Source organism: Oryzias latipes, chromosome 23, assembly GCF_053564925.1.
Source record: "Oryzias latipes strain Hd-rR chromosome 23, Olatipes_Hd-rR_3.1".
NCBI lineage: Eukaryota > Metazoa > Chordata > Actinopteri > Beloniformes > Adrianichthyidae > Oryzias > Oryzias latipes.
This window is the reverse complement of record NC_136259.1, coordinates 707,501-729,832: the sequence shown is the minus strand read 5'-3', so window position 1 is coordinate 729,832 and position 22,332 is coordinate 707,501. Positions and strand designations below refer to the sequence as shown.

Below are 22,332 nucleotides of genomic sequence, written 5' to 3'. Positions count from 1 at the left end.
TCTTTTTGACACTTAATTACAATGGCATAGTTTGAAATGCACAGTACAAAGCATTCACTAGCTAATCCTATGTTTAGGGGTAAATGTACAAAATAACAAATATTTGTTTTTGTCAAAAAGGTTTGCTGACTGACATCATTTCATGTCACTCAAACCAACCTGGTTCCATAGCAGCTGTGGGATTTTTCTCATCAGGACGTTTTATTTTGAAATGACATTTTCGTCCGTGTCTGCAGATGGTCCGGTGGTGTGGCGTATGCTGACTTACCCCCCGACACGGCGAGCTCTCCTGGTGGGCTGCGGCCTTCAGATGTTCCAGCAGCTTTCAGGGATCAACACCGTTATGTGAGTGCAAAGGTTGAAACGTCTGAGTGTTGGACTGAAGGTTGGACTCCACACTGTTCTTCCCGGTAAACCACTGCCCTACAATCAAAGCGGGCGCTAAACGCGCATTCTTGAACAGAGTTTAGCTGTTCACACTGTACAAGCAGGGAGGGGATTTGTCTCCTGCTTTGTCTTTTTCTTTTAACTTGTCCTGTCCAACAGCTGGGCAGTCAGATGAGAGCTGAGGGCCTCTTGGGTTGGACATATTTTACTTTAACAAGAGGGGTTATTAATCTTCTGACAAACCAAAGGTATGTCTGAATAAACCCCTTTTGTAATTGAGGCCAAACTTTATTAATTTCAATCATGTTTGAAAATCTTTGGTGTTGGACCGGACGGAAAAGGAAAGAAGGGAAGAAAAGAGAGGTATGTTAGAGAGGGGGGGGTGATAGTGAGAGGGGGGGGTAAGACCATGAAGCAGCATAAAGCAGACAGGTTTACTGGTTGTTTATCATTACGGTAAGGTTCAAATGTAGTACAAAAAGGGCGGGGCCTGTTGTAAACATGGCCCGACCAAGCTCGGCCACAGTTGGAAATTTGGCGGGGCCCAGCACTCAGGGGCAAGGACCAGAACCCACCCCACAGGGATACGGACACCCCCGGCTCAGGTGTAATGTGAACCCCCCCCCCCCCCCCCCCGCACGGAGAGAGCACCGCCGGGCCCAGGAAACCGGCACCCAGGGGACACAGCCACCGTTGCCAAAGGTACAGTACCCCCCACCAGGGATGGGAGAGGGGACAGATGGTCCTAGGTCCCACTTTCCTTACAAAATGTGTGTGCGTGTGTTTGTGTGTGTGTTTATGTTTGAATGTATATGTTGAGGAGTAAAGGGTGTGTGTACTAAGGGGGTGCAGTTAAAATTGGCGGGTAGGGCACTGAGGGGACATCTCCTGATTACTCACAGTGATGTCCCCTCACCCTCCCCACCAAGGGGCCCTAAATGTCTAAAGGCCCGTACACACCGGGACGAATATTCGCCAGGCGTTATTCGCCAGCGTTTTTCGCCACGTTTTTTGCGTTAACACCCAGGCGATTTTCGCTGACGATGAGCCGAGCGAACATGCAATTTCATTCCCTGACATTAGATGGCGCTTAATGTAAACAGAAATACTCCTGTACACAAGGTGGCGCTGCACAACTTTATGCTTCTTAAAGTCGCTTTTCACTCAGAAGAAGAGAGCAAGTATTTACGCGCTTGTCAGAATAATACAAAGAAAACATGAATATTTCAAGCACCAGTTGCTCCAACTGGTACTTGGTTCAGGGATATTTTAGAATGTCCGTCATTATTTCTTCGCGGCAGTGTAGACTCTACTTGGCGTCTATCTTCTTCGCTGGTATGTGTGCTCAGCAAGGCAGTTTTGTGTTTGAGCGCCCCCAAATTTTGTTTTACTGTAACTTCAGAAGCTCCAGACACGTGTGCAAAAGCGCCATTCTCATTGGTCGAATAGATTTCGACGTGACGCGTCAAAAAAAAAAAACGGAACACGAGGCGTTTTTTTTTTTTTTTGACGCTTTAACGCATGGCTTTTTTCCGCGTCGGTGTGCACACTCTCATTGGTGCCCTTTGTTTAGTCATGAGGCGTTAAACGTCGGCGAAAATCGCGCGCGAAATTCGTCCCGGTGTGAACGGGCCTTAAGCTGCGGTTAAAATTGGCGGGTAGGGTGCTAGGAGGACATCTGCTGCTTGCTGCCAGTGATGTCCAAGCACCCCCCCTTACCAAGGGCCCTACATGTCTAAGGTGCAAATAAAACCGAAAGAGGGGGGGCCCACACCATACGGCAACCATGGGAGGGGGACCCTTGCCAAGTAGCTCCCCCCCCAAGGCGCATGGCAGGTTAAACCCCCCACCCCCTCACCCTAATATGAGATCATATGAGGAAGGGGGTAAGTTGGGGACAGCTGGTAGACTGTCCCCCGGTGGTCAAACAGCTGTCCCCCAGCCCCCCCAGCATAGGGGCCAGGTCCCTTCAGCCCAGGGGTCCCATCCCCATAGGCGCCGACACCCCAGGTCCAGCACCACCCACCCCACACAGAGAGAGAGGAGCCAGAAAGCGCCGCCCCCCCGGAGCAAGTCCAGGCCCCCACCCCCAGGCGCCGGCCCTGGGAGAGCTCTGGTCAGGCCTCGACGGGACCGGGGTAGCCAACCGGCCGGGGCAACCACCGATTGCCTCAGTGGAGACCCCAACCTGTCAACCCCCCAAGGTCCCATACCAATAGTGCCCCCCCCCAGAAAGCCCCCCCACAGGACAGGGCCGACAAGCCCCCCCACCCCAGACCCCGCAGCCGCAGCGGATGACACCCAGAGCGACCGGGGGTCCCAAGAGGTTGTCCCGTCCCGTCCCTGAGCCAGGGAAAGGTTGATCCTAGCCCCTGGTGTAGATGGGCAGCCCATCCAGCGCCGCTGGGCCTCCCCCCCGAGCAGGGCCCCCCGCCAACCCCCCCCAGCACAGGCAAAGGGACCACCCCCCCAAGCCAAGCCAAGTCTCCTGCTTTTTCTACTATTTAGTAGCACATGTCCACCACAGGTTTGGTGCGATTGGTACCTAATTGGTAAAAGCTTCACCTGGTTTAAATTTTCAGTTCAACTGCTGCACATTTTGTACGTAGAACCTGATAACAGTCTAAAATTGGTGTAACAATGCGTGAACCACAGAATCCTGAGACACGCATTGACGCACGTTTACATGGACTTTTCTTAAAAGTGGTCTTTGCCAAGGGGGGGGGGGGGGGGGGGGGTAACACAGCTTTAGACGTTTGAAAGCTCAGCGGCAAATGTTGATTGAGCCAATGGCCTACTGTAGAGGCTCCTTTGAAATGTTTTCACTTTCTAACAGTTCAAACATAAATGACCAATATCCACTGTCAGTGTCTCACTCTCGTTCTCACGCTCCTGATATTTTTATAAGGTTCGCATATGAACCATTGTCAGGGCGTTGACTTTTCCTTGGCAAACAGAAGAAGTACACAGGAATTTTATTAGACTTCAGCAGGAGAACTCGTCTGTCACAGTGCAACAGAGGAGTCCCGTCTTCCCAGTGCATGGAGCTTCTTTTTATTGAACACTGAAGGTTGCAGACATGACTGAAATGCATATCACATATTCAATCAGGCAGAACAGGAACATCATGTCTTGTAGAATCAGCACCTTTCTTGTCAGTTTTTAGAACTGAGACAATCATTTTATGGTGATAAGACGTTTAAACAAATGATAATTGCGTAAACCCCAACAGCCGTTATTGGAAATCCAGACTTGTGTCAAATGTTTTTTGAACATAATGAACAAAACAAAATATGTTTATCACCTCCTCACCCATCCGTTCAGTACTAAACACCAGGGTCCCCTCTGGTGATCACAGCTAGCAAAAAAGCTACACAACTGTAATGCTTGAACACCGGAGATGGCCTGGCAACAACTTAATGACACGCAGCATCCCAAGCAATTACCAGGTACTGAAAATGGAAAGTACTTTCTTTCAGTGACACACACACACACACACACACACACACAAACATGAAAGAAGGCTAATTTATCAAATGTTTTGATCGTGAGACCACATACTTTTATTGAGGCATCTGATTGGTTTGTTTATAACTTGAATCACTTCCACAAAAGATAAAAATATCATGAAAAAATTACAATTAACAAGAAGTAGTAAAAAAATGGTAGCACAGCAAAAATAGTAATTCTGACAAAAACAGTATAAGTTTATTTGTCAATAGAAGTCTATGGGAATTTTGGCTTCTTGGAACTGTTAGGAACTTGACAGGAAAGTGGTTACTGAGTCCAGTCCTGATGTACAGTCCATGCTTTAGTGACCGGGGTGTAACGATACGCTAAAATCTCAATTCCGTTCAATTCAGAATTTCATAGGGCTCGGTTCTGTCCTGCTGTTTAACAAATCTGCCTGATATGAACTGCTATTTAATGAACTATTATTTTATTGTTATTTATTGTGTGTTTGTGTGTGTTTTGCTGCCAGACACCTGAATTTCTCCCTTGGGAGATTAATAAAGTTTTTATCCATCTATTTTCGGTACAAAAAACTAAGGCAGAAAAAAATGACTTACAAAATGCATTTATTGGTTTTACATAATAAATAAAATTGACCTCTGTAGGTGATCTGCTTAGTAAAATATAAAAACTATTAGCTGCCAGGAACCAAAAACTTTGGACAATTAACACTGACATGAAAAAAACATTTGAACCTACACATTTTTTTTCTTGTTGACCCGATTGTTCCAGTCGGTGATGCTGTTTTAAATTGGTTAACAGATTATATGTGTGACTGTGGCATACACTGTCTTTGTGTAACAATGTAAACACACAGCATTCCACTTGTCCAACTGTCTTCTCCCTTCATGCTGACAACAAAGCCACAGTGTCCCCCCCCCCACACACACACACACACAGGAGAGCATAAGGAGATGGGGGGGGGGGTCCTCATCTCTGGCCTGGCGTCTGCATTAGCCATATGTTGACATGCTAACTGTCCGTCACCTAACAGCGTCTTGGAGGAAAGTCTAACGTTACTTCTGCCTCTGCAATAAGTTAATACAGAGGCGACCTGGGGGTTAGCCCCGCCTATAGCCACTAAGACTCATGGGAAGTGTGAAATCAAGTGTGTTGAATTCTTCACCATCACTGAGAGAGCTATGAGGAGAAGTGAAGTTCATGTTGTTACGCTGTTTGTGAGTTTTCTTAATAAATGGGTTTAATGCCGGAAAGGAGATGGAGTAATCTATTTCTCTGTCTACTCTCTCTCTCAGACTGAGGGCGAGTGGAGTAAGGGGGGGCAAGGACAGTCAATGCAGCTAGTTAATTAGCAGCTCGGCTCTCGTTTCCTCGCTATGAGTGATAAAGCAGCTGGATCGTTACAATGCATACGCGGGGAAAAAAGAAAAAACGTACAGAAACGGTACAGAAGTGAACCGAAACGGTTCAGTTCAACTACGTGTATCGTTACACCCCTATTTAGTGATATGCAGTAAACAAACTATGACTATAGATATTTGATCATGTTTAAAGTACTTTCTACTCTGGATTGGATTAAACTGAACAGAATGATCTAGTAGAATGTTCATTGAGCTTTTTGCAGATGATCTACAACTGTCACAGACTGTTGTAGATCATCTGTAGATCAATGACTTTTTTTGTCTCACGCCTCAAATTCAATGGCAGCAAAGATAACAGATGACAGAAAATAGCGTCTGCCCGCCCGTTCAATGCAAAACAAGATTGAAACAGATTTCCTCCTTTTGACCGTAATTCGGTTAAATCTCAAAAAACGTCTTTCATCTCTTAGAACCCCATCTTCCTCTTCCTTTCTGCCCACTTGCCCCTGACTGCTCCCCCCTTCATCCCCCTGTCTGAGGCGATCGTGTCACCCGTCAGTGTCTCTCTCCTGAGACGAGTCACGTTACAAAACTCTGTAAACAGTCCCCTGGAATTGTGCTGTTGCCTAGCAACCTGAGAAAGGCGTGTTGGCACGTGGGGCATCATGGGGGAAATGTGACACATGAGCTCTTGACGGCGTGAGATGAAGGGGGCTCGGTCCTCACAGATCTATCATGGAGGCTGTTGCTCTGAACATTTGCGCCCCAATGAACTTCCAGCCAATGACGCGCCGCCTTTCCTCCACGCTTTGGACTCTTGTTGCCAGCTCAGTGAACAGCAGAGGAAACGCTGAATCTGTGACTTATTCATCTGCCAGTCTCTCCCTCCCTCCGCCTGAAAAGGTCTACCTGTCGCCGACATCGGCGCATGTGAACAGCAGCACGTCCTCTCTGAGCTCCGTGCACGCTGGATCCCGCCACTGTGAAGGTTGGGTTCATGTTTACACCTGGCATTAAAATGGGTCTTTGCTCTGCAATTGAAATCTGATTGCCCTTTTCATCTGCAAAAACAAGCATCTCAGCACACCGCCGTGATAATTGCATCCTTCGCAAGACCACACGGCGCCGACAGTCAGTTTTTGACAATGTCTCCAATTTAGTTGTTTGCCTGTTTTTTTTGTTTTGTTTTGCTTTTACTTTTTGAAAAAAGTTGATTATTTTGCCGATGCAGCAGTTGTTAGCGATGATTACAGACAATCTCTGGTTGGGTCAGGAGTGTGGGGTTTCTCACATAACAACCATCAAAGTGAGAATTACTGAGCTTTATTCCTTCTTTGTGTTTAAAAGCAGGCCTTGATGAGGAATTGTGACTGTTGGTAGGCCACACTTGTCAGGGTTATAATACAGTCCTACTTTTCTTTATTTTCATGCTTTTCTGCATTATAATTTAGCAGAAATCTATCTATAGAAATGTAAGAACCTGTGCTACTCTGTTCTTTCAACATAACTGTCTTCAGGTCTGATACATTGCTTTGCCATTCTTTGACAAAAGTCTTAGAATTAAATGCCATTTTTCCCACCTCTTCTCTTGGTTATCGATCCAATTTTCCAAATCCTCTTAATCTGTATTTGGGGGTTGCTAGAGCCTATCCCTGCCACTGCCAGGCAAACGTGAGACCTTTGCCATTCCATTACGGGGAACGACTGGCGCCCACACATTCACACTTAAGGGGCAATTAGAGGAAACCGTGCTGTTCAAGATCCAAATGCACACAGGCATCCATCCATTTTTGCCCTTTATCAGAACCGGGTCGCGGCAGCAGCCCAACCAAAGATGCCCAGACTTTCCTCTCCTCTTCCTGCTGATTAGTTGGAATCCCAAAGCCAAGAAACTACGTTTCTCCAGGATTCCTGGGTTCTGCCCTGAGGTCTCCACACAGGGAGAACAAGCAAACTCTACACAGAAAGGTCCTCGCTGGGATTTGAACCAGGGGTTTCTTGCTGTGAGTGTCACGGATTTGAATTCGGACACAAAAGCAGGACGGCAGAAGTTTGAATCAAAAAAGGATCTTTTAATCCAAGGAAGGCTCTTAAGCTCGTAAAGACCGGGGTAAAACAAGTAGAACGATCCGGTGACCAGTGAAACCAAAACAGGAGCTTATATACACACACATAAATGAAAACAGGTGGGTAAACAGGTGCCGGTGAAGACCGGGGTAAGTTACCTAAAGAACCAACAGAAGACAGAACATGAGTTAACAAAATAAAAGCCCGAAACCCAGAAGTGAGACAAAGATGAACCGCCCTGGCCCCGGCTCCTGACAGTACCCCACCCTCAAGGGGTGCCTCTGGGCGCACCACCGGGCTTGTCAGGGTGACGCCTGTGGTACTCCCTGAGCATGCCTTTGTCCAACATCCTCGATGTGGGTTCCCAGGACCTCTCCTCAGGACCGTAACCTTTCCAGTCAACCAGGTACTGCAGACCCCGGCCTCGACGTCTGACGTCCATGATACGTTTCATCGTCCATGCAGGCAGACCGTCGATGATGCGAGGTGGCGGAGGTTGAGATGGAGGGGGCTGGAGAGGACTAGTAACATGGGGTTTGAGTTGGGAAACATGAAAAACTGGATGTATGCGCATGGACCGAGGAAGGTGTAGTCGGATCGCCACAGGGTTGATGACCTTCTCCACCTCAAACGGCCCGATGAATCGTGGAGACAGCTTTCTAGACTCTGTCCGCAGCTTGATGTTGGCAGTGGACAGGAGTACTAACTGACCTGGCACGTAGGTAGGCGCCGGTAACCGATGCCGATCAGCCAGTCTTTTGTTAGCTGCGGACGAGCGAAGAAGAGCAGCGCGAGCCTCCCTCCAGATCCGTCTGCAGCGGCGGTAGAGGTGTTGTACCGACGGTACCGCCACCTCCTTCTCCTGCTCTGGAAACAATGGGGGTTGGTAGCCTAGAGCAGTGTTTTTCAACCAGTGTGCCGCGGCACACTAGTGTGCCGTGGGAGATGGTCAAGTGTGCCGTGAGAAATTGCCCTCATTAACTGATCTAAAAGCAATTACCATCTCCAGGAAATCAGCTCTTTGTTCATCCAAACAGGCCCTGATAAAACACTGAGAAGTTAAGAATATGAAATATCATAAAATTATTTTTTCTTTGTGTTTATATGATTCTATTAAAGACATTTTGATAAGAATAACGGGATACCGCGATTTAGCTGCAGCTATAACTGTGTAAGGAAAAGTCCCGCCCCTTTAACTGTCTCCACCAATCATTCTTGAAGGCTTAATCACATGTCATCAGTCTTACCAATCAGAAGTGGTTAAAGTATTCACTTCCTTGTTTCGATTTAGCGCAAAAAAGTCTCTCTGTTCTAACAAAAATACCAGCTAAAGCTCGTTTTTAGCGGTGTAGCTTTCCACATAATCTGGTATCAGACTGGAACAAGTGAACAAAACCATGAAGCTCAAAGACGCTGGTCTTTCTGCGGTCGGCGGATTACATCTCCCATGATGCAGTAAAGTGACTGTCTTAGCGCACAATGAGTCTCTCCTCTCAACGTCTTAAAACAACGAACACACATAAGTTTTTGAATCTTTTGACTTAATTTTTAATACATCTTTCAGAAAAAAACAGCTTCAGCTTCCAGCGTTTTCTGCAACAATTATCATAAAAATGCATGTGAGATTGCAGACCGGCTGTAGATCAATACAGACTGAGCTTTTCTTTTTTTTTAATTCATCTATTTTTTTGGATGCTGGTGTGCCGCGGGATTTTTGTCAAGGTTAAAGTGTGCCACGGCTCAAAAAAGGTTGAAAAACACTGGCCTAGAGAACCCTCAAATGGGGACATACCCGAGGCAGATGACATCATTGAGTTGTGGGCATACTCAACCCAGGGCAGAAGGGTGCTCCAAGAGGTCTGGTGCCGGGAACAGATGCATCGGAGGGCCACCTCCAGGTCTTGATTGGTCCTCTCGGCCTGCCCATTTGACTGTGGGTGAAAGCCTGAAGCGAGACTGACCGTGGGACCAAAAGCTGCACAGAAAGTCTTCCACACTTGTGAGACAAACTGTGGTCCACGGTCAGAAACAATATCAACCGGAATCCCATGCAGTCTGAACACGTGTTCCACAATGAGTCTGGCGGTCTCTGAGGCCGAAGGCAGCTTCTTCAGGGGCACGAAGTAAGCTGCCTTGGAAAATCGGTCCACAACAGTCAGGATCACAGTTCTGCCAGCAGATGAGGGCAGGCCGGTCACAAAGTCTAGGGCTATGTGGGACCAAGGGCGGCTCGGAACAGGTAAGGGATGCAGCAGGCCAGCTGGGGGTCGATTGTTGACCTTGTTTTGGGCGCAGATCGTGCAGGCAGAAACGAACTCCTGGGCATCCCTCGCCAAACTGGGCCACCAGAAACAGCGACGCAGGAAGGCGATCGTCCTGTGTACCCCGGGATGACAGGTAAGCCGAGTAGCGTGCGCCCACTGGAGGACCTGGCTCCTTATGGCCCTGGGAACATACAGTCTGTTAGGGGGACCCCCACCAGGGTCTGGCTCCCGGGCCTGTGCAGTCTTGATCTCCCTCTCCAGCTGCCAGGAGAGGGTACCCAGAACACAGGAGGCAGGAATTACAGTTTGAGGAAGGGAATCCTCCATAGCCGGTTCCAGTTGTCGGGAGAGAGCATCTGGTTTAATGTTCTTGGAGCCAGGGCGGTACGACACCACAAAATCAAACCGAGCGAAAAAAAGTGACCACCGTGCCTGCCTCGGGTTAAGCCGTTTTGCGGTCCGGATATAAGACAGATTTTTGTGGTCCGTCCAGACCACAAAAGGCTGTCCCGCCCCCTCTAACCAGTGCCGCCACTCCTCCAATGCCAGCTTGATAGCTAAAAGCTCCTTATCCCCCACGTCGTATTTCATCTCCGCCGGAGTAAGCCGGCGGGAAAAAAAAGCGCAAGGATGAAGCTTGTTGTCAGCACCCTGCCGCTGGGACAGCACAGCTCCAACCCCGACATCCGAGGCATCAACCTCCACAATAAACTGGGCAGAGGGGTCCGGTTGGATGAGAACTGGGGCGGTGGTAAAAAGGTGTTTGAGCCGCCGGAAAGCGGCCTCTGCAGTCTCTGTCCAAACAAAAGGAGAGGAGGTGGAGGTCAAACCCGTAAGGGGGACCGCGACTGAACTATAACCCCCAATAAAACGGCGTAGGTAATTGGCAAACCCCAGGAATCGTTGAAGCTGCTTCCGATTGACCGGAGCAGGCCAATCAACCACCGCGCTGACCTTAGCTGGGTCCGGTCGCACCTCCCCCTCCGCAATCACAAAACCCAACAATGACACACTGGAGGAGTGAAAATCACATTTTTCTGCCTTGACGAAAAGCTTGTTCTCCAATAGGCGCTGAAGAACCAGACGAACATGCCGCCTATGTTCGCCGGGACTCCTGGAGAAAACAAGAATATCATCAAGGTACACAAAAACAAAATGGTGAATGTTGTCCCTGAGTACATCATTTATCATGCCCTGAAATACAGCTGGAGCATTAGATAGTCCAAAAGGCATCACCAGAAACTCGTAATGTCCCAAATGCGTGTTGAAGGCGGTCTTCCATTCGTCACCCTCCCTGATGCGAACCAAATGGTACGCATTCCGTAGGTCCAATTTGGTGAAACACCGGGCCTCCTGCAGCGTCTCAAAAGCGGAGTTCATAAGTGGAAGAGGATAATGGTTCTTTACCGTAATGGCATTCAAACCTCGGTAGTCAATGCATGGGCGTAGTGTTCCATCCTTCTTCCCCACGAAGAAAAACCCCGCCCCCACAGGAGACGAAGACGGTCTGATAAGGCCCGCCTGAAGAGAGTCAGTTACGTACTGCTCCATTGCCTCCCTCTCGGGTTTGGACAGGCTATAGAGATGGTTCTTGGGCAGTGTGGCACCCGGCTGCAGTTCAATAGAGCAGTCATACGGCCTGTGCGGGGGCAAGGAGAGAGCCCGGAATTTGGAAAATACCTCCCCCAGGTCATGATATTCAGGAGGCACCTTGGAGAGGTCAGGTTAGGCTCCCCTACCGGGTCAGCGGAGTCAGACTCTGGATGCCGAGCTGAGCATAAACAGGCCTCGTGACAATGAGTACTCCAACTGACTACGCGATTGGTTGGCCAATCAATGACTGGGTTGTGATTCAGAAGCCAGGACCCCAGAACCACCGGATTATGAGGGGACTCAAAAAGAAAAAAACTGGTATCCTCGTGGTGGTTCCCAGAAAGGATGAGGTGAACAGGTTCAGTGATCTGGTTAACGGTGGCGACCACCTCACCGTTGAGGGAGATCACCTGCCAAGGGCGGGGAAGCGACTTGGTCCTAAGACCGGCCTGTTTGGCTAGCTCAGCATCCATAAGGTTCTGTTCAGCCCCAGAATCTAACAAGGCACGAACAGGAAACCCCCCACCCTTAGACACAATGTGACCCTCCAAAAGACAGGAGGTGGATTTAGAATCGACGGGCACCTGGCCTCCGCTCGTCAGTGTGCCCACCTTTAATGACGAGCGGAAGCTTTTGGGCAGTTCTTACAGTAATGACCCCGCTGACCACAGTAAAGGCACTCACCTGCTGCCATCCTTCGTCTAGCTCAGTGGGGGACAAACGGCCACGACCCAGCTGCATAGGTTCCTCCAACGGGGCTGCAGGAGGCACTGTGGGGGTAACAGAAGACATATAAGGGGAGGGCTGGACGTAAACGTCAGGGTGTCCCCTGAACTGGGAAACGTCCACCCGGCGCCCCCGCCGACGATCCTGCAGTCGATTGTTGATACGAATCACCAGGGCGATAAGAGGCTCCAGGGATGAGGGCAGCTCCAAGGGAGCTAAGTGGTCCTTCAGCTCCTCTGATAATCCCTCTAGAAAAGCGTCCGTAAGCGCTGCGGGGTTCCACCCGCTCTCTGAAGCGAGAGTCCGGAACTCAATAGCATAATCCGTCACCCGACGGTTACCTTGTGTCAGCCGCATCAGCGCCCGAGCCGCCTCTCTGCCGGGTTTCGTGTGTTGAAAAACCTGGGTGAAGGCGTCGAGAAAGGCAGAGAGAGAGGCGCAGGTCGCTCCTCCACGTTGCCACTCCGCAGTGGCCCATGCTCCGGCTCTGTCAGAGAGGTGTGATATTATAAATGCCACCTTGGCCCGATCAGTAGGGAAACTGGCTGCTTGCAGCTCGAAATGGAGCTCGCATTGAGTGATAAACGCCCGACAATCCCCTGAGTCGCCGGAAAACCTCTTTGGTCAGGCCAGCTGAACCCCCGGGGCGAGTGACGTCGTCTGGACTGGAATCACCGGTGTCGGCGCAGAGGTAGAGTGATGTGGCGGATGAAATGACGGCGGCTGCTGGAGCTGCTTTGCCAATGTCTCAATGCGATCACCGATCATGGTCAGCTGTTGCTCCTGGCGCCCAGCCATCTCCAGCATACCTCGTCTGAGGTAATTTAGCTGTTCCTCCTGCTGGAGAATGACCCTCTCCTGGGCGTCGCTGCTCGTTCGTGGAACTCCTGCGTCCGCTGCGTCCATGATGACCGGATCGTAATGTCACGGATTTGAATTCGGACACAAAAGCAGGACGGCAGAAGTTTGAATCAAAAAAGGATCTTTTAATCCAAGGAAGGCTCTTAAGCTCGTAAAGACCGAGGTAAAACAAGTAGAACGATCCGGTGACAAGTGAAACCAAAACAGGAGCTTATATACACACACATAAATGAAAACAGGTGGGTAAACAGGTGCCGGTGAAGACCGGGGTAAGTTACCTAAAGAACCAACAGAAGACAGAACATGAGTTAACAAAATAAAAGCCCGAAACCCAGAAGTGAGACAAAGATGAAACGCCCTGGCCCCGGCTCCTGACAGTGAGGCTAGAATGTTCACCAAAGACAAGTTGAACTAATTATTTTAAAAAAACTTCTACGACATTTATAAGTTTTTCTGATTTGCTGCTTGGCCTCCTGACTACCAGCAAGCCAAATGTGTCCTGAGAATAGAACTTATCTAAGCTGAATGTCTCCCAACCACAGGAAACTACTGACTTCACCTCTTTTGGTGTCTACAGAGGCCGTTTGGGGCTTTTCGATGATAGCACATGTGAAGGGGGGGGCCTCTGGGTATTTGACTGAACACTTTTTTTTTCCTGGTAGTCTGAAGAACTAACATCCTCTTTTATTTCATTTTTATATAGAAGATGGCTTAGCCATTCACTTCTAAAGATCTTTGAAACCGAGAAGCAGTGGATGCAGTTTATTTATCCATTCATTCATTCGTCTACACGTATCCATCTGTCATGGAGATCCTCGTTGGATGTTAGTCAATCATAATAGATGTCAAAGGGCAGAGAATCAAGTGAAACACCCTAAAATAGATGGAAAGAAAGCTTGAAGATCCATGAATCAAATCAGTTAAAGAAAAAATGAATTTCTCTGTAAACAAAAACATACTAAACTAATAAAAACACACATGATGCAGGACGACAGTTTCAAATACTCCCATTTAAATTCATAACAGGGAGTGGGACCAAACTCCTCTAATCTCATTTTGTCAAAAACACTGTTATTACCCAACATAATAAGATTACCACAATTCACTGCAATTAGTCGAACTAAAAACATCATGAATATTAAATGGTTTGTTTTTCTGCTGCTGAAACCAGCTGAATGTTTAGTCTATTTTTCTCTTTATTTGCCTTTTGTGTGAAGTAGGTGGGGTGATAAAAGCCACATGAAGACACCAGGGAAGAGCCTCAGACACTGAACCACAGCAAACGGGTGGAAGAAGAAGCCTGTAAAAGCAAAGTCCTTAAGTCTTCCTTGATTTATTGGTGCAGTAAACATTTTCCTAATGAGTTTGTGGTCTCAGGTCACTAGTTTAATGTCTTTCACAATACGGCTTTGTGCTTGTTTGCTAAGTTATTATCCCATTTAAAGAGAAAGAAAGCAAAGAATGGATAGAACTTCACAAGCATGAACAGTTTGGCCCAGTAAGAAAAAACACAGATGTCTTTTTCCAAATGCTGAGCTGAAAGCTTCAAAAACGGTCTTTCCTTAATGATAATGGCAGCTGCTTTATGGAGCGCACTTCATTATCTCTGCACTCGGCGTGCGCAGTTTGAAAAGACATCATTTGCAAGTGCAGGTGGAAGGATTTCAACCAACACGCTGCATTGGCCTTGGTGTCTAATTCAAAAAGGGCTGTTTATGCAAATCAAAGCTAAACTTATCAAAGAAAAATACTTTATCCATTATACTTCAAACATTTTTGCAGTCACAGTGCTGTTAGTAGCTAGTAGGATAGCATGCAAACAGATGGATGATGGGAAGAGGAGCATCCTCACTCGCTCCAACTGTCCCTCCCACAACTCACAGGTTAATTTCTAATGAACTACTGGGTCTCTACAGAAACTATGTCCTAAAACATGACAGTTTGTTTTGATTTTGGTTAAAAATCATATAATTATAATTGAAAAACTGCAATGTTTAAAATAGATAACAACATGATCGGAGTGAGTCTTTGTACAGCAACGAACGCTGTTAAGCTCATAAAAGTAAATTATTATGCTATTAGGCTATAAAACTGTTCATCCTAGTTTACTTTTAGAAATGCCAGGTCCATGTTTTTGATGGAAAGGGACTGGTCGACCTTTGTTACCTGGTGAAGTTCTTAGGAGTCAGTAGAAGCGGCGATGCTTTCTCTCTCCCCTTTCCTCTGCTCTCCTTGATCAAACCAGACTGTTCCAGAGAAGTAAAGTAAAAACGGATTGGCTAAAATTAGGATACAATATGAAATCAACACTGACTGTATGTCAGTCAAGAAAACTATCAACATTCAAACCGCCCACGGCAACATGCATTCAAGTGGCCACTTTTAATGAAAAGTCTTAGTTAACGTGCATAAACGCTCTTTCAGGCTTTCATGTTCAAAACTCTCGAATGGGCAGACGTCTGGATCCAAATGCAGGTTTGTTAGCTCAGCTAAAAGTCCATAAAGCTAAATCAGGGTCAGGCAGGCGGGGGGGTCAATAACAGGCATGAGAGCATCAGAGGAGAGACGGGGTGGTCAGGATCCAGGTGGGAGTCGGGGCAGGCGGCGGGCAAACAGAGCCAGAAACCGGGTCAGGATGTCAGATCCAGGTATAACACTCAGTGTGGAACATCCAGGAACTGTGCACTGGGGTTGCTGGGAGATGTAGTACATTCAGAACTCTGAAGATTGTTCCCACCGGTGACCAGAGGGGGAGACAGAGCTCTGACTTCTGGCAATGCGTAGCTACGCACATTTTTAAGACCATTTTCCGGCTCAATGTACAAAAAGCCCAGCCACTGAACGCATGTTGCAAGTCAAACCAGGTTGACCAATCAGAGATTTAGCTTGAGTTTTAATTCACAGAAATCACAACCGATTGAAATTGATCAGGAGAAACAACTGAGGTTTGTGAACAGCCATAACTCTACATGTCTTTCATATATTGGAATCGAGCTATGAAAGAGAAAACCTGGAGCAATATTTGTGAGATTTGCCCTGCTTCGACATTTTGACACGCGCTACTTAAAAGTAAAGAAAGAAGAAGAAGCCCCTCCTTGTTTTCCAGTGTGAACACCCTGGGTTAAATGCGTGTTCCAGAACCTGCATCACATGCCTGGTTAGGTTCAGACTCTCAGAGAAGAAGCTAAAAAAAGGAAGATAAACACAGCTCAGCGGCTCTGCAGCTTCCTCTGCATCAGGTGGTCACTCGTCTCCCACGGTGATGCTTGTCACTGTCCACTTCACTTGTCCTCAACGCGAGTGACATCCAGCCTCTGAGGCCTATACTGAAGGGCCTGCTGCCAAGACGTTCCTGTGCTCCAAAGTCACCCTGCAACACAGCAGCAATGAAGAGCAGCTAACTGCACAAGATGCTGCTTGGATAATCCGTCCACATGAAGTGCTCACTATTCTTGAATAAAGATCAATGGCGTCAGCAGCGGCAGGGCTCTTTGGCCTTGGAAAAAATCATTTTCAACCTGAATCCACCTAGGAAAAAACTAATTGGCTGAGATTCCTGCTGATGAACACTGAAGCATTTATTTGTCACAGATAATGAGCCGGTCCAGCAGCGAGCAGCAAACCAGTTAAGTGTTTATTTGAATTTGATTTGCTTTAGAGGTTTTCTTTATTCAGGCATCAATTTATGGACAAACACATTTAACAACCATGTCTGCTCGGTTTTGACCTCAACAGAGAATTTCTGCACACATGCCTCCCACAGTGGGTAAAAGCAACCATCATGCTTTAACCAAATGGTTATTAGCTGGAACCCTTGTGGACTACAGCACTCTAAATAGATTCACTGCTTTCATTTGTGTAAAGATGAGACCCTTTAACCAACACTGGAAGGTAATAAATGCCATTTTGAAGGGGAAGAAAAGGAGCTTCTTGTTTGAAATGGTGAAGAACTAAAATAATGTTACATGGGGGGGGGGTTTGACCCATATGGCTGCTGCAGGTTTTTGGGTTGTCTGGGTCGATATGAGGGTCGTCGAGAGGACCGGCCACATCTTCAGAGGACAGCACATGAAGATGTGGCCGGTCCTCTCGAGAACCCTTGAGAGGTAATCTCAGATTGTCTGTAATCTCACCAACCCTAGAGAAAGGGTCTTTTAGGGGTAATCTCGAGGGTCCTCTCGACAACCCTCTGGTAATGCGTAAGTGACCGAAAGACGCCCATATGATGCCCACCTGAACTACACTCTGATTGTCTAATTTCCTCTTTTCAAACAGTCAGGCGCACTTATAACTTGAACAGCAGAAACGGGCGTATTGCACAGAGTATGAAGAAAATCTCTCCTACTTCACCCTTACTTACCCTTACGTGTTGAATAAATGTCCTAGCACTGCACTTTTCTGGACTGAGAGGTCTGAGGTCTTTCCAGGTATCTGTTGTAGCCACTCCTCCAGCTTGGGGGTTACTGCCCCGAGTGCTCCAATTACCACAGGTACCACTGTCACCTTCACTTTCCAGGCTTTCTCCAGTTCTTCTCTGAGTCCCTGGTATTTCTCCAGTTTCTCATGTTCCTTCTTCCTGATGTTCCCATCTCTTGGTACTGCCACATCCACCACAACGGCTTTCCTCTGTTCTTTATCCACCACTACAATGTCTGGTTGGTTCTCCATTACCATCCTATCAGTCTGGATCTGGAAGTCCCACAGGATCTTTGCCCTCTCATTCTCTACCACCTTCGGAGGTGTTTCCCATTTTGACCTTAGGGTTTCCAGTTCATATTCTGCACACATGTTCCTGTATATTATTCCAGCCACTTGGGTCTTGTCTGGTGTGGTAGATCTACACCTTGGGTCTTATCTGGTGTGGTCAATCTACACCTTGGGTCTTGTCTGGTGTGGTCGATCTACACCTTGGGTCTTGTCTGGTGTGGTAGATCTACACCTTGGGTCTTGTCTGGTGTGGTAGATCTACACCGTGGGTCTTGTCTGGTGTGGTAGATCTGAGCCTCTATTGCTCTGGTGCTCAGGGCTTGTTCCTGAGCTGCCAGGATTAGAGCTTCAGTGCTGTCCTGTAGGCCAGCCCTTTCTAGCCATTGGTAGGACTTCTTGATATCAGCCACTTCAGTTATGGTCCGGTGGTACATCCCATGCAGGGGTTTGTCCTCCCATGAGGATCTGTCCTCCAGCACTGTATCCTCTGCTCTCCATTGTCTGAGACATTCACTGAGCACACTGTCATTTGGGGCCTTGAGCTTGATGTACTCATGGATCTTGGATGTTTCATCCTGGATAGTGGCTTCTACGCTCACTAGTCCTCGGCCTCCTTCCTTGCGGCTAGCATACAGTCTCAGGGTGCTGGATTTGGGATGGAACCCTCCATGCATGGTGAGGAGCTTTCGTGTCTTAATTCCAGCCTGGTTGCACCTACGTTGCCCACATTTATTTTTGCATTTGGTCATTTCAATGAAACACATTTGAATACATTTTTGTGTAATCTATTTTCCAAAATAAAAGCATATCACATCATTATAAATGCTTTTGTTCTACGAAAATATTTTTGAAGCTGTAACATTGCTATAATTGTGTCTAACTGTAGTCACTAAATGCAACTGAATTTATTTAAAAACACTGAAAATAGGAATATGGATTATATAATGAAATGGTGTTGTAGATTGTGAGTCTCGAGGCTTGTATGCGGTTTGTTTTTTCCTTTCTCCAGGTTGAATTAAACTCATGTGTCGGGTGCTCTGTCTCTCTGGACCCTGTGGTTACGACATGAACAACATCCTCACCCTCATGCACACACGCTCCAAATTCATCCAGTGCCACACAAACCTGAGGGAGGAGACACATTTTGGTCAATAGTACATCAGGAGGGAAAACAAAGCCGTGACGAGCGTCTGCTCTGCTGCTCAACCATCAGCTAACATTTTAACTTGTCTGTTTTCGTAAAATAAATCAGATCCATCTGTGGGCTAAAGGAGGAATCATCCATCAGTGAAATTAGCTTCTTTATCGCCTTGGTAAAGGTCTTTGTGGGCTCAGATCAGAGTGTGTCGAGATTTGGACAAAAGGATGAAGAAACTCTGAACAAACCAGAAGACAGAGACGAAGAAAAACAGAACGAGAGGAAAACCTGGAGCGATGACACTGATGGTGATGAAGAGGGGAAATGGACAAAGCAGATGGGGGGGGGGCAGAGTAAGATGAATCCATGACAGAAAATGGAACACAGGGACTAAAAATACTGAGAGGGAAGAATGCTTCCACTTTTCCTGTTGTTTCTTGGGGTTTTTTTGGTTAAGGTTTACTTTTTTATTTAAATGTATTCTCCAAATGTTCATGTTTACATGGAATTTTATGTCTGTTTATTTATATTCAAGTACAATTTAAACAGAAATTTCTTTAAAAATTATAACGTATTGTTCTGCTTTAAAGGGGCTCAACGTAAAACATGAACGTCAATGTTTTTTCTTTCTTTCACTAAAGACAAACAAAAGAAAACATATTGTTTTCATATATCTACATTACATATAAATGATTCAGTTTGGAAAATAAACAGTGAATCTTTAGAACCATTGCTAGACTAAAGTTTAACCTCACCAAGAATCAAACCCGATGCTCATTCATTCATGTTCTGATCCGTTTTGTCCCTGTCGGGGTCACGGGGCTGCTGGAGCCTATCCTTGTCCCTCGTGGACATCCTGGACAGGTCGGTAGTCTGACGTAGGGCCACAATCACACACCAATGCACACTCACATGCACACCTATGAACAATGTAGAGAATGGTTTTGGACCCAATGCTGTGTTAAAAGTTAAAGTTATTTTGATTCATTCAAAGTTCTTGTCAGAAAGTTCTCACTGCAAACAACAGCTACCTTGTTAGCAAATAGCTAAAAAAGACTAGATAACAGCAGGAATCCTATTTCAGGAAGTTGGGGAAACTTTTATACACAGTTTTCTTGATCACCTCTTTTTTTTTATCAAATGAGTTCATCTATCTTTGAAACCGATCATAGGGAGTGGATATTTGAGCTGCTGGAATCCATTTCTTTAATGGCTGTAGACCATAGCTGTAAATTGAGGCAGAAAACAAAACTCTGGGCTCTAAAGTGGGAAAACAAATCTATCAACACACACAGGTGTCATATTGTCTGAGATTAGGTGTCAAAAAAACTTTAGAAAAGTATTCATCTTAGGTCAGAAAAGAGTCTTAGATTCTAAACTGTTTATGCATGCACTGTCAATGGCAGCTTCATGCAGTGTGACACTTTGTTAGCCTGATGTGTTTGCTTTTGACCAGAGAGCAGATTTAGATATTTCTCATCAAAGATGCCAAGCTGTGATTCCACTGGAGTCAAAGGATGAAGTTGTTTTAACTAAGCAGCTTAGAGACAGCTTTAAAACACAAGCAACTGGTGGTAAGAGCTCAATGTTTTATGTTTTTTAATAGCAAACAGAGTGCTGACTCCCTGTAGGTCTACCAGCAGAGCAGCCATCCAACACTGGCTTTTTTGTGATATTATCAGCATGACATTTGTCTGGCAAAGCAACCATCTGTCAGAGCCAACTGGATGGTACCACAAACAAAATGACCATCAGAAAACATGCATGGATGATGGTTAGATGGAGGGATGGATGGATGGATGATGGATGGATGATGGTTAGATGGATGGGTGAATGGATGGAGGGAGGGAGGGAGGGAAAAAATGGATGGATGATGGCTGGATGAATGGATGGATGGATGGAGAGGTAGATGGATGGATGGATGGATGATGGTTAGATGGAGGGATGGATGGATGGGTGGAGGGATAGATGGATGGATGATGAATGGATGGAGGGATGGATGGATGGATGAATGATGGATGGATGGATGATGGATGGATGGTTGGATGGATGGATGGATGGATGGATGATGGATGGATGCATGGATGGATGGATGGATGGATGATGGATGGATGGATGGATTGACAGATGGATGATGGATGGATGGATGGAGGGATGGATGGATGGATGATGGATGGATGATGGATGGATGGTTCGGATGGATGGATGGATGGATGGATGGATGGATGGATGGTCGGATGGATGGATGGATAGATGATGGATGGATGGATGGATGGATGATGGATGCATGGATGGATGGATGATGGATGGATGGATGGTTAGATGGAGGGATGGATGGATGGGTGGAGGGATAGATGGATGGATGGATGGAGGATGAATGGATGGAGGGATGGATGGATGGATGAATGATGGATGGATGATGGATGGATGATGGATGGATGGTCGGATGGATGGATGGATGGATGATGGATGGATGGATGCATGGATGGATGGATGGATGGATGATGGATGGATGGATGGATTGACAGATGGATGATGGATGGATGGATGGAGGGATGGATGGATGGATGATGGATGGATGATGGATGGATGGTCGGATGGATGGATGGATGGATTATGGATGCATGGATGGATGGTCGGATGGATGGATGGATAGATGATGGATGGATGGATGATGGATGCATGGATGGATGGATGATGGATGGATGGATGGATGGATGGATGATGGATGCATGGATGGATGATGGATGGATGGATGATGGATGCATGGATGGATGGTCAGATGGATGAATGGATAGATGATGGTTGCATGGATGGATGGATGGATGGGTGGAGGGAGGGAGGGATGTATGGATGGATGGATGGATGGATGAATGGATGGAGGGATAGATGGATGGATGGATGAATGGATGGATGGAGGGAGGGAGGGAGGGAGGGATGGATGGATGATGGCTGGATGGATGATGGTTAGATGGAGGGATGGATGGATGGGTGGAGGGATAGATGGATGGATAGATGGATGGATGGATGATGAATGAATGGAGGGATGGATGGATGGATGAATGATGGATGGATGATGAATGTATGGAGGGATGGATGGATGGATGATGGATGGATGATGGTTAGATGGATGGATGATGGTTAGATGGAGGGATGGATGGATGGATGGATGAATGGATGGATGATGGATGGATGGATGATGGATGGATGGAGGGATTGATGATGGATGGATGGATGGATGGATGGATGGATGGATGATGAATGGATGGTTAGATGGAGGGATAGATGGATGGATGGATGGATGGATGAATGGATGGATGATCGATGAATGGATGGAGGGATGGATGGATGAATGGATGGAGGGATAGATGGATGGATGGATGATGGATGAATGGATGGAGGGATGATGGATGAATGGATGGAGGGATAGATGGATGGAGGGAGGGAGGGAGGGATGGATGGATGATGGCTGGATGGATGGATGGATGGATGGATGAAGAGATAGATAGATGGATGGATGGAGGGATGGATGGATGATGAATGGATGGAGGGATGGTTGGATGGATGGATGGATGGATGGATGGATGGATGGAGGGATGGATGGAGAGATAGATAGATGGATGGATGGGTGGATGATGGATGGATGAAAGGATGGATGGATGATGGTTAGATGGATGGATGATGGTTAGATGGAGGGATGGATGGATTGATGGGTGGATGGATGGATGGATGGAGGGATGGATGGATGATGAAT

At 46.9% G+C, this 22,332-nt stretch overlaps 1 protein-coding gene across 1 annotated transcript in view; it reads left to right on the top strand.

Moving 5' to 3' along the window:
• slc2a13a (solute carrier family 2 member 13a) overlaps positions 1-22,332 on the top strand; it is a 146,075-nt gene that overhangs the window by 97,157 nt on the left and 26,586 nt on the right. Inside the window, exon 4 of the mRNA XM_023952454.2 lies at positions 237-345. Within this exon, the coding sequence (XP_023808222.1) occupies positions 237-345 (109 nt within the window). The remainder of the gene's footprint in view (positions 1-236; positions 346-22,332) is intronic.